The following is a 14,020-nucleotide window of genomic DNA, read 5'->3' on the forward strand; positions in this document are numbered from 1 at the left end:
CATTTGAAGGAGGACCTTACAAGGAATATTGCTACAGTCCAAGTTTGATGGGGAGTCATCAAGCAGTTTATGAGCAAAAGATTTTTCTATTTGTAACTCTGTTGGCCCTATGAGGACTTTTCATGAAGCTACTGACAAAATTTGTTGTAATTCTAGCTATTAGATTCAGTGAATATGTTTAAGTTAAAACACTGAAAACAGACAATGGAGACCAGACCATCTAACTGTGCTGTTAAATAGCTTACTGTGAACCTTAACCTTTGGTACATGGTGAGCAAAAAGGTTGACTTCACAGAGAAAACAACAGCTGTCACTAACTGTGACAAATGCCCCACAGCGCCTTGACCTTTGACTTGGTGACCTTGACCTTTGGCCTGGTGACCCCAAAGTCAATAGGGGTCGGGTACTCACTAAGTACTATCAGCATGTGAAGTTTGAAGGTCCTGGGTGCAGTGGTTCGTAAGTGAAGTGCCTTCATGCAAAAAGTTAACATTGGCCATTGTGACCTTGACCTTTGACCTGGTGACCCCAAAGTCAATAGGGGTCGGGTACTCAATAAGTACTATCAGCACATGAAGTTTGAAGGTCCTGGGTGCAGTGGTTCGCTAGTAAAGTGCCTTCATGCAAAAAGTTAACATTGGCCCCTGTGACCTTGACCTTAGACCTGGTGACCCCAAAGTCAGTAGGGGTCGTGTACTCAATAAGTACTATCAGCATGTGAAGTTTGAAGGTACTGGGTGCAGTGGTTCACGAGTAAAGTGCCTTCATGCAAAAAGTTAACATTCACCCCTGTGACCTTGACCTTTGACCTGGAGACCCCAAAGTCAATAGGGGTCATGTACTCAATAAGTTCTATCAGCATGTGAAGTTTGAAGGTCCTGGGTGCAGTGGTTCGCGAGTAAAGTGCCTTCATGCAAAAAGTTAACATTGGCTCCTGTGACCTTGACCTTTGACCTGGTGACCCCAAAGTCAGTAGGGGTCGTGTACTCAATAAGTACTATCAGCATGTGAAGTTTGAAGGTCTTGGGTGCAGTGGTTTGCGAGTAAAGTGCCTTCATGCAAAAAGTTAACGTTGTGACGAACGAACGAACGAACTAACTAATGAACAGATGGACAGTTGAAAACTAATATGCCTCCCTTCGGGGGCATAAAAATCGGGACATTTGAAAATACCATCTTAATGAAACAGTATCTTAAACATATAGCATTTCCAGCATAAACTTTTCCAAAGATAAGAATTCCGTTAAAACTTATACATACAGATATAAAAATACTGTGAATGTTTAGAAGCATATATTTAAATTCAAAATAGACTTTAACAATCATAAGACTCGTTTTTCAAACAAAACTGGGTAAAAAGCATATAGAAGTAAAAATAGTACCTTCACAACAATCAAAAATAAATCTGCAAGGTTTGTTTACATTTCTGTCTCTAATACAGATCAGGATACAGATAGTTATAAAAACTACTAGAGCTGCTTTTGAGAAAAGCGCATGTCTCCCACAACTGCCTAATCATCTAAACAGTAAGTCTGTCTTTATATACTGTTTACTCACTACAAATATACCTTTGAAGAGTAAAAAGGCTGATTTTAGGTAATTCAAGGGCCATAATTCCGAAGTGCCTTGGCCAATTTGTCTAGTCATTGAACTTGGCCGAGGACTTATAGTCAAACACATTTTGTTCAAGTTTGGTGAAAATCTGATGACAAAATGTTCGACTTAGAGCGCGGACAAGAGTAAAAAGGCCAATTTTCGGTAATTCAAGGGCCATAACTCCAAAGAGCCTGGGCCTATTTGGCTAGTTATAAAACTTGGCTGAGGACATAATCGAACACATTTTGTTCAAGTTTGGTGAAAATCTGATGAGAAATGTTCGACTTTGAGTGCGAAAAGATTTGTGACAGACAGACATACACACACAGACAAACTGACACACAGATAGGAGTAAATCAATATGTCTCCCACACCACTGTGTGGTGGGAGACAGAATAATATTTTCCAAATTTAATCATTTGCTTCTTCACTGATCATCTTCATTGCTAAGTAAGGAAATTTCTTCCAATGTTTCATCATCTATTCCATTACACTGTGATTCTTCAAGTGAATGCTCTCCCTTGATTTGAGCAAGGCTCCATCTATCCTTGTAATTGTGAACAATTGCCTCCCCTGATGGAAATGTAGACATCTGAGATTCTGAAAGTTCCCAACCTTGATTCCGTAAACACTCACCAACCTGCAACCTAACATTACTTCCTGTGAGCGCAATTTCTGTAAAATCCTTTCCAGTGTTTAGCTGTAAACGTTCACGTTCTGCAGGGTGAATCTGGTGTGGTGACAAAAATTTATGAATTATATCTCTTCGACCGGAAATAATTGTCTTTATTCGAGAATTCATGGTAGGCATAGTTGCTAGATTGCCTGTTCGTACTTCAATCACTTCCAGATATCTCATGCGAACATGTTTTTCAGGCACTGGCTGTTTTAGCATTTCTATGTGGTCTATTAAAGATGTGATCTGGTAGAAGTCAGCTTCAACACTTAACTGGTCCAGATCTTTAAAATCACATGGAAGTGCAAGTCTTGACGATCTTAAATAATTCAAAATATGCTTGAACAACTCACCATCTCTGTCAATAAAAACACAACCACATTCATCAAGGCTTGTTGACAAACTGCCATTAAACATGGCTCCAAGCATAGAATGTGGGAATTTACACAGTGTAGATTTAGTGGTGGTATATATGACACCACCTACATTAAGTTTCACAATTTCTGAGCTAGCCATTATAAGCTCTGTCTAAATTCCACGCACCAAGTAATCACCATTCATCCAAGCTGAAAAATCTCAAATGTATTCCATTTCATACTGAATATTAAATTTTTTTCTTTTTTGCAATTATAATCTATCACATCAATTTATGTCATTAAAAATATGTTGTTGTCTACAAAAAAATCACAGATTTAGTGCCTCTGTAAACAGGGTAATTGGCAGATGTTGTCAAAACTAGTTCTTTATACTGTATCCAGACTGTGCACACCACTGTAAGGAGCAACTTCACAGGAGGTCAATGACTTCTGAAAAGAGAAACAAAGTCTGTTTGTAAAATATATATGCCCCCCCCCACCCCAGGATAGCCTGTCAGAGGTAACTGGGTATATTATTTTGTTTATTGTGATTCTGAACTTTGACCAAATTATCTCAAAAACAACAGTGGTCATCTACTAACTACAGATAACCTAGTCCAGCCCGTTGCGTAATTATCACTTTCATTTCATTTCAGTTTGATATTACTTATATATTTATTTGATATTTGACTCAGTGGACGGACCGTCAGGGGAGGTAACTAGAGTCACGGATTGGGACTACAGATAACTATGCTAAAAAGACTGACAGCCACTCAACCTTTCTGTAGTAATTGCTTAGAAACCATTACCGTGACCTTAACCCTTGAGGTACTGACCCTAAAAACAATAGTAATAATCTCTCAAAATGTGCTTCAGATACTAATGGAAAAGTTGGCCAGACTGGGATTTGAACTGCAACCCCTCTGTTCAACATTATTAATGGTACAACAAACAAAAACCTTAGCCCATTGTGCCACAGAGGAACATTCTTAGTATGCAGTTTTATAAGTTATCTCATTCCAAACTAAAGTCATTGAGTGAAAACCATAATTTTTCTATTTCTAGTAACAGTAACCTTGACCTTGACTACAGTGACCCCTAAACACATTCCCAACCTTTGTGTTTGATAAAAGCTACACACAATGTTTGCTGACAACAGGTGTACCCAAACTAAACATATCGAGTGGAAGCCATTTTTCTATTTTCAGTGACAGTGACCCAAATACAATTCAAAGTTAGTTCTTCATATAAGCTTGCTATACAGTAAGTTGATACTATAAACCAGAAACCACCTTTCTGATGATCACAGTGAAAAAAAAAATCAATTTAAAGTAACTGTGACCATCACTCAATGACATCAAAATGACTTTATCACAAAAAAATACGTGAATAAAAAATTAATTTGCAGGATTTGAGCCGCAGACTATTCATTTCACAGCAAAAAAGGTGACTGGCCCAAGGCTCTGGACCACTGAACCACAGTGGAATTTTCTACGTAGTACTACGCAAATTAATTAAGTTATGATGACCTTGAACTTGACCATACTGACCCCATATATAGTCTATATAGTCCCATCCCTGGTTTCTCTATAAGCTACCTACAGGTCAAGTTTACATCAATGCAAACTAAAGTTAATGAGTGGAACCTGTTTTTCTATTTTTAGCAACAGTGACCTTGACCCTAGTGACCTCAGATGCAAATGTAAACTCCATCTCTATGCAAGCTATACACGTCCCAAGTTTCACTGCAATAAGTCAATCCTAACTGGTTATTGAGCGGAAACCAAAAGTTGATGCCACCTGCCCATCATACCATTGACATACATGTATGACATTCTTATAACCAGTTTTTTTTTGTAAACCTTGTTAATAAACAAAGACCATGTTTAGATATATCTAAACAGTCCAAATCAGTTAAACATGGCATGGAATATTTCAATCGAAATGTGCCCTCATAATAGTATCCCGCAGGCATATAACTACCGGTATTGACAATTTTTTATTTATTGTTTTTTATATTAAAACATATGGTTCTCACTGTTCTGCTACATATTATTTCTTAAATCTGTTATTCAATGAATAACAGACTGGAAATTTAAATCAAATACATGTAAGCTTGGAATTTTCCTCTAACTCACTGTAACTCACATCCACACTTACGACAAACTCACTTGCTTCTGACAAAACTTAAAAGGTTCTTGAACACTAAATTTTCACTTGGCATTCCCACAGATATCTACATTAAAGCTCAGGTTTTTGTTTAAATTTTATTTGGATGTATTTTTAATATTTTGGGAGAGAAAAAAATGAAAATAAGGTTGTATTTGGTGAAGTGAAAGTAAATTTTAGTAGGAGTAGTACTGCCAGGTCACAGCAGTGTGATTTTGATGTGATTTTACAGTAAGCAAATGTGACATACAGTGCTTCAGGGCTATTAGTGGATTTTATGATACAGAGGACAGTTTGATAATTTTTGCATTTTAAAATAAATTAATATATAAATTTCCATCTTATTCTTTTAATAGCTTGCAGACAAACATTTAATGGAATCTAGCTGATATACATTTTAAATATTTGCTTATTGTGTTATTTTTTATATGCCATCATATGAAAATCAAAGCTATCCTTTACTGACTTAAAATCAGTGTGTAAGTAAATAACATTGTGAATGAAAAACAATCGACAGAAATTTAAAAAGCTGAATGTTTTTGAAAAAACTTATGAGTTATATTATTATTCTGATTTATACTAAGTAATCCTGGGTAGTATATTTAGATATAGTTTTTGTAATTAATATTTAAACAAGAGCTCCGCCAAGTGGGGCAATATACGACCAAAGTGTTATATCAGAGAATGGGAGCAAAATTTAAAGAACTTGACTGTTGGAGCCCAAAGAACAGGAACAACAAAGGGAAGAAATTCAAAAAACAAATTCTAAGTCCACAAAAAAATCCTTACTAGGTACATGTACAGATATGTCAATTAAAATACACCTAAAAATTGGAGGTATCATCCATGTTGTACCACAGAAAAGTGGTTTCGGTTTTTCCCTACGGCCAATCATAAAGAAGTTACAAAATAAGCTATTTATAGTAACATAAAAGGGAAGTAATTCAAAAAAATTATTGTAAGTGAACAAAAAAGGGATCTGCCAGACTGCCAAATAGAAACAAGAACACCGCAATGCAGAGCAATATACACACAAAACAAAGTCATATGACCATTGACCCCTAAGAGTGACCTTGACCTTGAAGCGAACCATCCGAAACACGCGCTCTGCGGGTCATCTTGATGTGGTTTACATTTGTGCCAAGTTTCATTGAAATCCTTCAAGCAGTTCGAGAGTTACAGAGCGGACACGAAACAAACACATATGACCTTTGACCCCCAAGTGTGACCTTGAAGCAAGCCATCCGAAACATGCGCTCTGCACGTTGTATTGATGCGGTAAACATTTGTGTCAAGTTTCTTCGAAATCCTTCAAGGGGTTCAAAAGTTACAGAGCAGACACGAAATTGCTAATGGACGGACAGATGGACACCAGGGGGTATAACATAATCTATCTGCCGTAACCGTCGAACCCCTTGCGGGGACGTAGACGTTTTGCATCAAAATCATAAAGAGAAAGAATACAGTGATAAAAATTTAGAGTGGAAGAAACTAAAAAAAATAATTTTGGTGAAATAAAAAGGTTAAAACTTGAGTTAGCAGGATAACTAGGGCGAGACATGTTCAAGGCTGCAAACTGCGACACTGAACTGCTCTAGGGTAGGGAGGTGGGTGACACTGGGGGGAAGTTGGTTCCAATGGTACACAGTTCTCGGAAAATAAGAAAACTTGTAATAGTCAGTGGTTGCAGTAATTAACCTATAACTTAGGGAATGGCCATAGCGGACACATCTGGTCATTGGGGTAAGGTAATCTACGATTGGGATAGCAACCAGATTATGATGAATCTTATACAAGAGTGATAACCTAGAATCTATACGCCTTAAATCCAGTCGACGAAGGTTTAGGGAGTGTAGCATATCTGTTACACTAAAAGTACTGCTGTAGTCAGTCTTGATCCAATTGGCGGCTCTCCTTTGGACGCTTTCAATTTGGTCTATCTGGGTTTGGGTGTGGGGCGACCATACCTCGGAGGCATATTCAAGCTGGGGTCGGACTAGAGTCTGGTAAGCAATAGTCTTAATGGGTTGGGATTTGACCTTAATGTTTCTTCGTAAGAACCCTAGGGTTTGGTTAGCTTTTTTGGTTGACCTATTTATGTGATTGTCCCATGATAGGTCATTTGAGATATCCACGCCTAGGTATTTAGCTGAGCTGACCGATTCAAGTTGGACTCCATGTAGGTAATACTGGGTAGGGATAGGATGTTTCCTTCTAGTGGCATCGATCACTTGACACTTGGAGGGGTTGAACTCCATATCCCACTCCAACTCCCACTTTTCTAGAAGTTTTAGGTCATTTTGGAGAGTGACAGATTGGTCTGCAGATGACAATGTTAGATATATTGCCGTGTCATCTGCAAACAGACGGACTTTGGAACTGATGTTTTGTGGGAGGTCATTTATGTAAGCTAGGAAGAGCAGGGGACCAAGTACAGACCCCTGCGGGACACCTGATGATACTGGGATGGCATCAGTGGTAGTGCCATTTAGGACTACTGATTGGACCCTATTATCTAAGAAGCCTTTGACCCATCTTAGTGTGTTACCTCTGACTCCATATTCATGCATTTTTAGTAGGATTTTCTCATGGCTAACCTTGTCAAAAGCCTTACTAAAATCTAGAAGTATAAGATTTACTTGTTTCTTTTTGTAGACTGAGGTGACCAGATCATTTACTAACATAACTAACTGAGTAACGCATGACCTTTTTTCCCTAAATCCATGCTGTAGGTCATACAGAATACCATGGTTGGTGAAGTGCTTAACAATTGATGAGGAAACAATGTGTTCAAGAACTTTGCATAGGACACATGTTAATGAAATTGGCCTATAATTTACTGGACTTGACCTATCACCTTTTTAGCTCACCTGTCACATAGTGACAAGGTGAGCTTTTGTGATCACCCTTCGTCCGTCGTCCTTCGTCAGTCCGTCCGTGCGTCAACAATTTCGTGTCTGCACGATAGTGGTTTCATTTATTATTTTATTTTAACCAAACTTGCACACAACTTGTATCACCATAAGATCACGGTTCCTTTCTTGGACTGGCCAGATCCCATTGTGGGTTCCAGAGTTATGGCCCCTGAAAGGGCCAAAACTAGCTATTTTGACCTTGTCTGCACAATAGCAGCTTTATTTATGATTTGATTTTTACCAAACTGGCACACAACTTGTATCACCATAAGATCTTGGTTCCTTTCTTGTTCTGGCCAGATTCCATTATGGGTTCCAGAGTTATGGCCCCTGAAAGGGCCAGAATTAGCTATTTTGACCTTGTCTGCACAATAGCAGCTTCATTTATGATTTTATTTTAACCAAACTTGCACACAACTTGTATCACCATAAGATCTTGATTCCTTTCTTGAACTGGCGAGATTTCATCATGGGCTCCAGAGTTATGGCCCCTGAAAGGGCCAGAATTAGCTATTTTGACCTTGTCTGCACAATAGCAGCTTCTTTTATGATTTGAATTTAATCAAACTTGCACAAAACTTGTGTCACCATAAGATCTCTGTTCCTTTTCTGAACTGGCCAGATCCCATAATGGGTTCCAGAGTTATGGCCCCGGAAAGGGCCAAAATTAGCTATTTTGACCTTGTCTGAACAATAGCGGCTTCATTTATGATTTGATTTTAACCAAACTTGCACAGAACTTGTATCACCACAAGATCTTGCTTCCTTTCTTCAACTGGCCAGATTCCGTCATGGGTTCCAGAGTTATGGCCCCTTAAAGGTCCAAAATTGGGTATTTTGGCTATTGCAGCCATATAGAGACTTCATTTATGGTTTTATTTGATACAAACTTCCAAAATATCTTCAACAACAATAAATCTTGGATTCCATGACAAATCAGATCCAATCGTAGGTTCCAGAGTTATTTTATATCTGATTACCTCCCCTGATTGTAATCAAAATGGATTTATATCAGTAAGTACTTATAGGACTTATTTGAAATTTCATTATTGTTATTAGTTGGACTGAGACAATCAGGGTAGATAACTATGGACTGATTTTATGTCAAATTACCTCCCTTTATTTCAAATTAAAATGGGTATATCTCCATAACCAGGGGTGTAAAATTCCACTCGCCCGCTCGCATTGGCGAGTTAAAGTCTGGATAGGACGAGTGGATCTCACTGTATACTCGACCTATCGGGCGAGTGGTTTTTACGTCATAGCTTTAATGAAATTCAGAAATTACATCTTGAAAAACCTCAACAAACTTTGAGATAGTTCAGTTGCTACTTTGATTGACTGGAATTTACTCGCGAATCGTAGATATCAAAACGTCATGCCGGTATTTTTCCATTCCGAGAGCACGTGCGACCTATCGTAATATCAAATTTACATCTCTGTTACTTTTGTTTATCGACACGTACACAAAAAACGTGCATAGTGCATTCATTTTTTAACATTATCGCTTCAGTTTTTCAACATCGCTTGAGAAGTAATACAATTTGAATTCTATTAAGAGTTCAATAAAATATCGACGGAAATGTAAGCAAACTTGTATGAAAACGGTCGAATTTTCATATAATCATTTGTTAAATTTCAAACAGCGCGATCTTAATTACTGATTTCTTTCTAAGAGAAAATAAGTAATACATACTATGGGCATAAAATTCGGACTTTTGACCAGAAGGAACAAAAAACAGAATTAAAAAATCTTAAATAATGAAAAAGCGGCAGTAATTTAAATACATTGATTAAAACGATTTTTTTTGGTAAAAAGGTTTCTGTTAGTGCGGCGGAATAGGTTACGTGACCTCGTGGACGTAAATAGAAATGTGGTTTTAAAATAAATAAAATTATTCACGATTCCCATCGTTACTATATTCCAGTTCATGCTTTATTTCATGCTTCAGTCTTTACCATAATTTTGTTTATGCATTTTGATCATGCTTTGCATGATATTTTCGTGATTAAGCGTCAGTGTATAGTATTTAAAACTTGCATTACAAGTGTTCTAGTTACTCGAGGCAAGAATTTGACACCAGAAAGTTATTTCTTACAACAATTTATCCCACCCGCCTGCCCGTTATTGTAAAATGGTTTTCACAGAGAGCTGAATTTTCAATTATCTGCTAGTTTTCATTTTGGTTTAAACGAAGTATTTTGTTTATGAACATATAGTAACTTTAGAAATAAATATCACATTATTTCAAAAAATTTTGGTTGGCATGCCACAGATGATGCTACAAACTACAAAATTTTTGAAGTTTTATTGAAATATTTTATGGATTTACTTTCATTTTAGTTTAAAGTTTGAAATTTTACACAGGGTATCTACGATCAAATCCAAGTAAAATGTAATCTTTACCCACGTGATAAGAGTATCATCACAATGCTTCGGACATGTTAAAGTTATTATTTCTTTTCTCTCTTAACATAGGCACCTTTTGGTGTCTTTTTATTGCTGTTGCTTTACAGTGTTTTAGTATTTTTCAGGTAAATCAAAGATTCCTTCGCTCCTGGAAAAGATACAGAATACATTGAAATAAACTATTCAATTGTTTTGTTAATCGAAATGGTGTCAAATAAAATTGCCTGTATCCTATTCGTTTTTTTGTTGTATTTGTAGTTTTAGTAACAAGGGATAAGTGAATAATTGATTTACTCACGAATAAAAGTGAGTAAAACAAAATGATGTTGTTGCGGTTTTTAATAGTTTTGAATGAATCTTTGTACATGTATTTTTTTAATAAAATATTCTTCTCAAACGATAATGTAAATTCCTTGAGGGCAAATAGGTCACATGGCGCGAAAACTGTAATATGACGTAATGCCTGACAATCTCGTGCAACAATACCACTTTGATCTACACTTCAGATGTCATGATACCGACACACTTCTTTTAGCTCTTTGAGAGGATGTTAATTGATGATGAAAACAGGCCTTTTACTTAGTTTATCAACAGAATAATTACCGATGATCGTCAACATTTTTTTTTTCGCTTTCAAGACGGGTAGGTGGATGATGATTATTGTGTCGATATTTTTAGGACACTTTTCAAAATAATTATTTTTCGGGAAATAAGTCTTGAGAAAATGAAAATAACTGATGTTTAATACTTTCCTGACACTTTGGGAAACTACAGTAGGGGTTAGACTGTGATTATTTTTACTATCGATGCAGTTATTATGGAAAGCAACTTGATGGTGGAGATGACAAAATTAGTGAAAGAAAAATATCTGGTGTGAAAAGGAAATTTAAGAGTAACAAAACTGAATAATCAAAAAGGAAACGTAGTGTACGAGCTATGTATTATGTTTGAAATTTGCTTGTACATAATACTTCTTCCATAAAATGTGACAGTATTAAAAATGTCAATTATTAGGGCGAGTGACTGTCCACTAAGGGCGAGTAGATTTTACCAGCTACTAGTCCTGCAGGGCGAGTGGTGTGAAAAAGAATTTTACACCCCTGATAACTAATGAAGATACTGATCTGAAATTTCATTTATGTCAACAGATTTATTTGGCAGATCCTTCTTTTGTTCACTTACAATATTTTTTTTTAATTACTTCCCTTTTACATTACTATAAATAGCTTATTTTTAGTAATTTTTTTATTATTGGCCGTAGGGAAAAACCGAGACCACTTTTCTGTGGTACAACATGGATGGTACCTCCAATTTTTAGGTGTATTTTGACATATCTGTACCTTGTAAGAATTTTTTTTTTCTTTTTGGATAAATTTCTTCCCTTTGTTGTTCTTATTCTTTGGACTTGGATATTTTTTCTGAGGACCTTCTTGTCCTTTGTCCTCAAGTGCAATGATAACAGGTGAGCGATATAGAGCCATCATGGCCCTCTTGTTTAAAAATGGGGCGACTTATGCGGATTTCCACTGGGATGGAAGTCAACCTTCCTCCAGGGATTTCTGGAATATGACCTCAAGGATGGGAGACAGTTCTACAGAGAGTGTTTTAAGTATTATAGGCTTGATTTTGTCAGGACCACTGGCCTTATGGGGGTTCAGGTTGCTGAGAAGTTTCTCAATACCATTTGTACCTATCCTAATATCTGGCATAGTAGGGACTGAATTACCATCTTGGGTTAGTTTCATTTTACTGAGCAACAGACTGAAACTGTTTGTTCAGTACTGTTGCCTTAGCTTGATCATCCAGATGGAGTTTATTTTCATACTTATGGGAGGGATAGAGGAAGATTCCTGTCTCGAGTGTTTATTGCGCAAGTACAGTTTCTTAGTATTTGGTTTATTTGGGAGTGAGGCATCAGTGTTATTCAGGTTTAGGATGTGCTCAAGATACTGGCTATAAGCCTCTTTGACCTTTTTCCGCACTAGATGCTTTAAGTCTAGAAATTTCTTTCGATCAGAAGATGAGCTAGTTTTTCTGAACCTTTTTAAAAGCTCTGTTCCTCCTTCTGATTAGTTTCTTAATGTCCTGATTGACCCATGGAAGGTGATCTCTTATAGTTGACTGTTTGGAAGGAATCCATTTTTCTGTAAGGTTGTTTAGGGTATTTGAGAAATTTTTCCATAACTCTTCTGTGTTTAGTGCGGAGTATTTACCTTCATTGGTCATAACCTGGTGGTAGTCAATTAATGACTGTTTTATTTCCTGCCAGTTTGCTTTTTTATACAAGGGAATTGTTCGAGGCTTCTGGTAACATATCCTTGCGGATGTATTGAATTTTGTTTCTACTATATTATGATCACTGGTATAACATAATACGTCCCTTCGGGCATATAACAATGACAAAAGCAATCCTTAGACTACACACTAAATCAGTCTCAAAGGCAGAATCAATCATTCCATCATTTAGTGGTGTTCAGCCTAAGAAACGAAACTAGCGGAAGATTTACAATAGCAAATACTGACCTAAACACCGTTCAAAAATAAACGAATTGTGAGCCGGACGAACTACACGTATTATTCTGGGGATTTAAACTGTCACTTTCACAAAAATGTTGCTTTTAAATATCTACTTTATTTTACCGTAATACGCAATAATCATTTGATACCTTCCAGGACTTTAAACACTTGGCTCTTTCTGCTGCCTCACCGTTTTTCTAAGTGTCACAAGTAAAATTTTTACAGTAGACACCGGAAAAATTTCGGGTGGAGGAAAATCAATTTTTCTTTAACACTTTCCAGTTATGAGCCGTTTTTGAAAAAAGGTTTCAGACACATTCTATTCACGAACTCAAAGTTGAGACCAATGTTTAACGCATTATTTTTTTCAAACATTATTTTGACTTGTCAATTCTAGACTAAAGAGATAACTTTACCAGAAGTCAGAATCGGATTTCCCGCGATCTGTCAGATTCATTGTTATCATGGACAAGGCGTCCCGTGCAATAAGAAGGTATGTGCACATGACAGGTTGTTTTAACAAGTTATCAGTTCAACTCTTCCTGCATTTAACTTGTCCCCATTTTGGTAATTTTGTCTCCAAACTTGATCATTTCAGTCCAACTCAAGACATACTGGCTAGCCACCACCAAATCCAGACGACCACCAAACCGGACAGTCCCATAAATGCTTTATTTCGGTCTTTAAACTTGCTCATCTGTTCATGATCAAATAGATTGTTTTCAACAACACAGCGAAGTTACAACGGTTAAATTTAAGTATTTTACAATAAATGCTACATTTCATTCCGTCTACCCTCACGAAGCATGTTTACATGTCGGGGGAAGTCGGAAGTGGCGTGATGCGCATGTGCAGTATTTTCGTGAGGTCCCGCCATAAATCTAAAGGCCCCATGCAAATTTGAAGTAAGCAGACGAGACATTTAGTAAACATTTAAACCAGGGGAATACAGCTTTGATAATTCAGTGCATGATTTTAATACACCCTTAAACACATTTTCATATCAAAATATCTACTTCGAAAAGTGGAATTTTAAAAGATTCAGTCAGGAGAAATAGATCAAATCATCAATTCAATAGAGGTAATTCTAACAATTCTATGACTGAACGACTACTTTCCCTTGGTTGAAAATAAAGTTAAATTCAATACTGAACGTAAATTGAAAATCAATAAAGTGACAACTTGCTGTCCATATATGGTCCGGAAACATGGTACTGTTAGACCTTAAAACAACGTGATTCGGTGGCCCTTCGTTCGGGCCTCGGAAAAGTCTTTGACCTAATTTTAGAAGTAAACAAAATAGCTCTTCAGCTGGGAGGAGAACCTAGCTTTGTTTACATGAAATTTCAACCATTGGATATATCTATTTCCCGAGTTATCG

General features: G+C 36.8%; 2 protein-coding genes across 4 annotated transcripts in view; one reads left to right on the forward strand and one right to left on the reverse strand.

The window, feature by feature from the left end:
- Positions 1 to 1,278: 1,278 nt before the first annotated feature.
- Positions 1,279 to 12,841, reverse strand: LOC123536969 (uncharacterized). 3 transcript variants are annotated; one of them, XM_045320492.2, is made up of 2 exons: positions 12,789 to 12,841; positions 1,279 to 3,078 (listed from the first exon to the last, which is right to left on the reverse strand). In XM_045320492.2, exon 2 carries the CDS (start codon positions 2,786 to 2,788, stop codon positions 2,024 to 2,026), a length of 765 nt encoding a protein of 254 aa, XP_045176427.1. In that variant the 5' UTR covers positions 2,789 to 3,078; positions 12,789 to 12,841; the 3' UTR covers positions 1,279 to 2,023. The 3 variants fall into 3 exon arrangements, with proteins under 3 accessions (XP_045176427.1, XP_045176428.1, XP_045176429.1); XM_045320493.2 differs by lacking the exon at positions 12,789 to 12,841 and adding an exon at positions 12,646 to 12,783; XM_045320494.2 differs by lacking the exon at positions 12,789 to 12,841 and adding an exon at positions 12,763 to 12,780.
- Positions 12,842 to 12,877: 36 nt separating this feature from the next.
- Positions 12,878 to 14,020, forward strand: part of LOC123536240 (uncharacterized) — a 59,999-nt gene continuing 58,856 nt past the window's right edge. The window contains exon 1 of the mRNA XM_053527809.1: positions 12,878 to 13,132. Coding sequence (XP_053383784.1) covers positions 13,104 to 13,132 — 29 coding nt within the window. The 5' untranslated portion in view covers positions 12,878 to 13,103. The remainder of the gene's footprint in view (positions 13,133 to 14,020) is intronic.

Source organism: Mercenaria mercenaria, chromosome 17, assembly GCF_021730395.1.
Source record: "Mercenaria mercenaria strain notata chromosome 17, MADL_Memer_1, whole genome shotgun sequence".
Taxonomy (NCBI): Eukaryota; Metazoa; Mollusca; class Bivalvia; order Venerida; family Veneridae; genus Mercenaria; species Mercenaria mercenaria.

What these genes read in the sequence shown, in the direction of transcription:
- LOC123536969 (XM_045320492.2), bottom strand. Translation starts at nt 2,788, where the DNA reads ATGGCTAGCTCAGAAATTGTGAAACTTAATGTAGGTGGTGTCATATAT.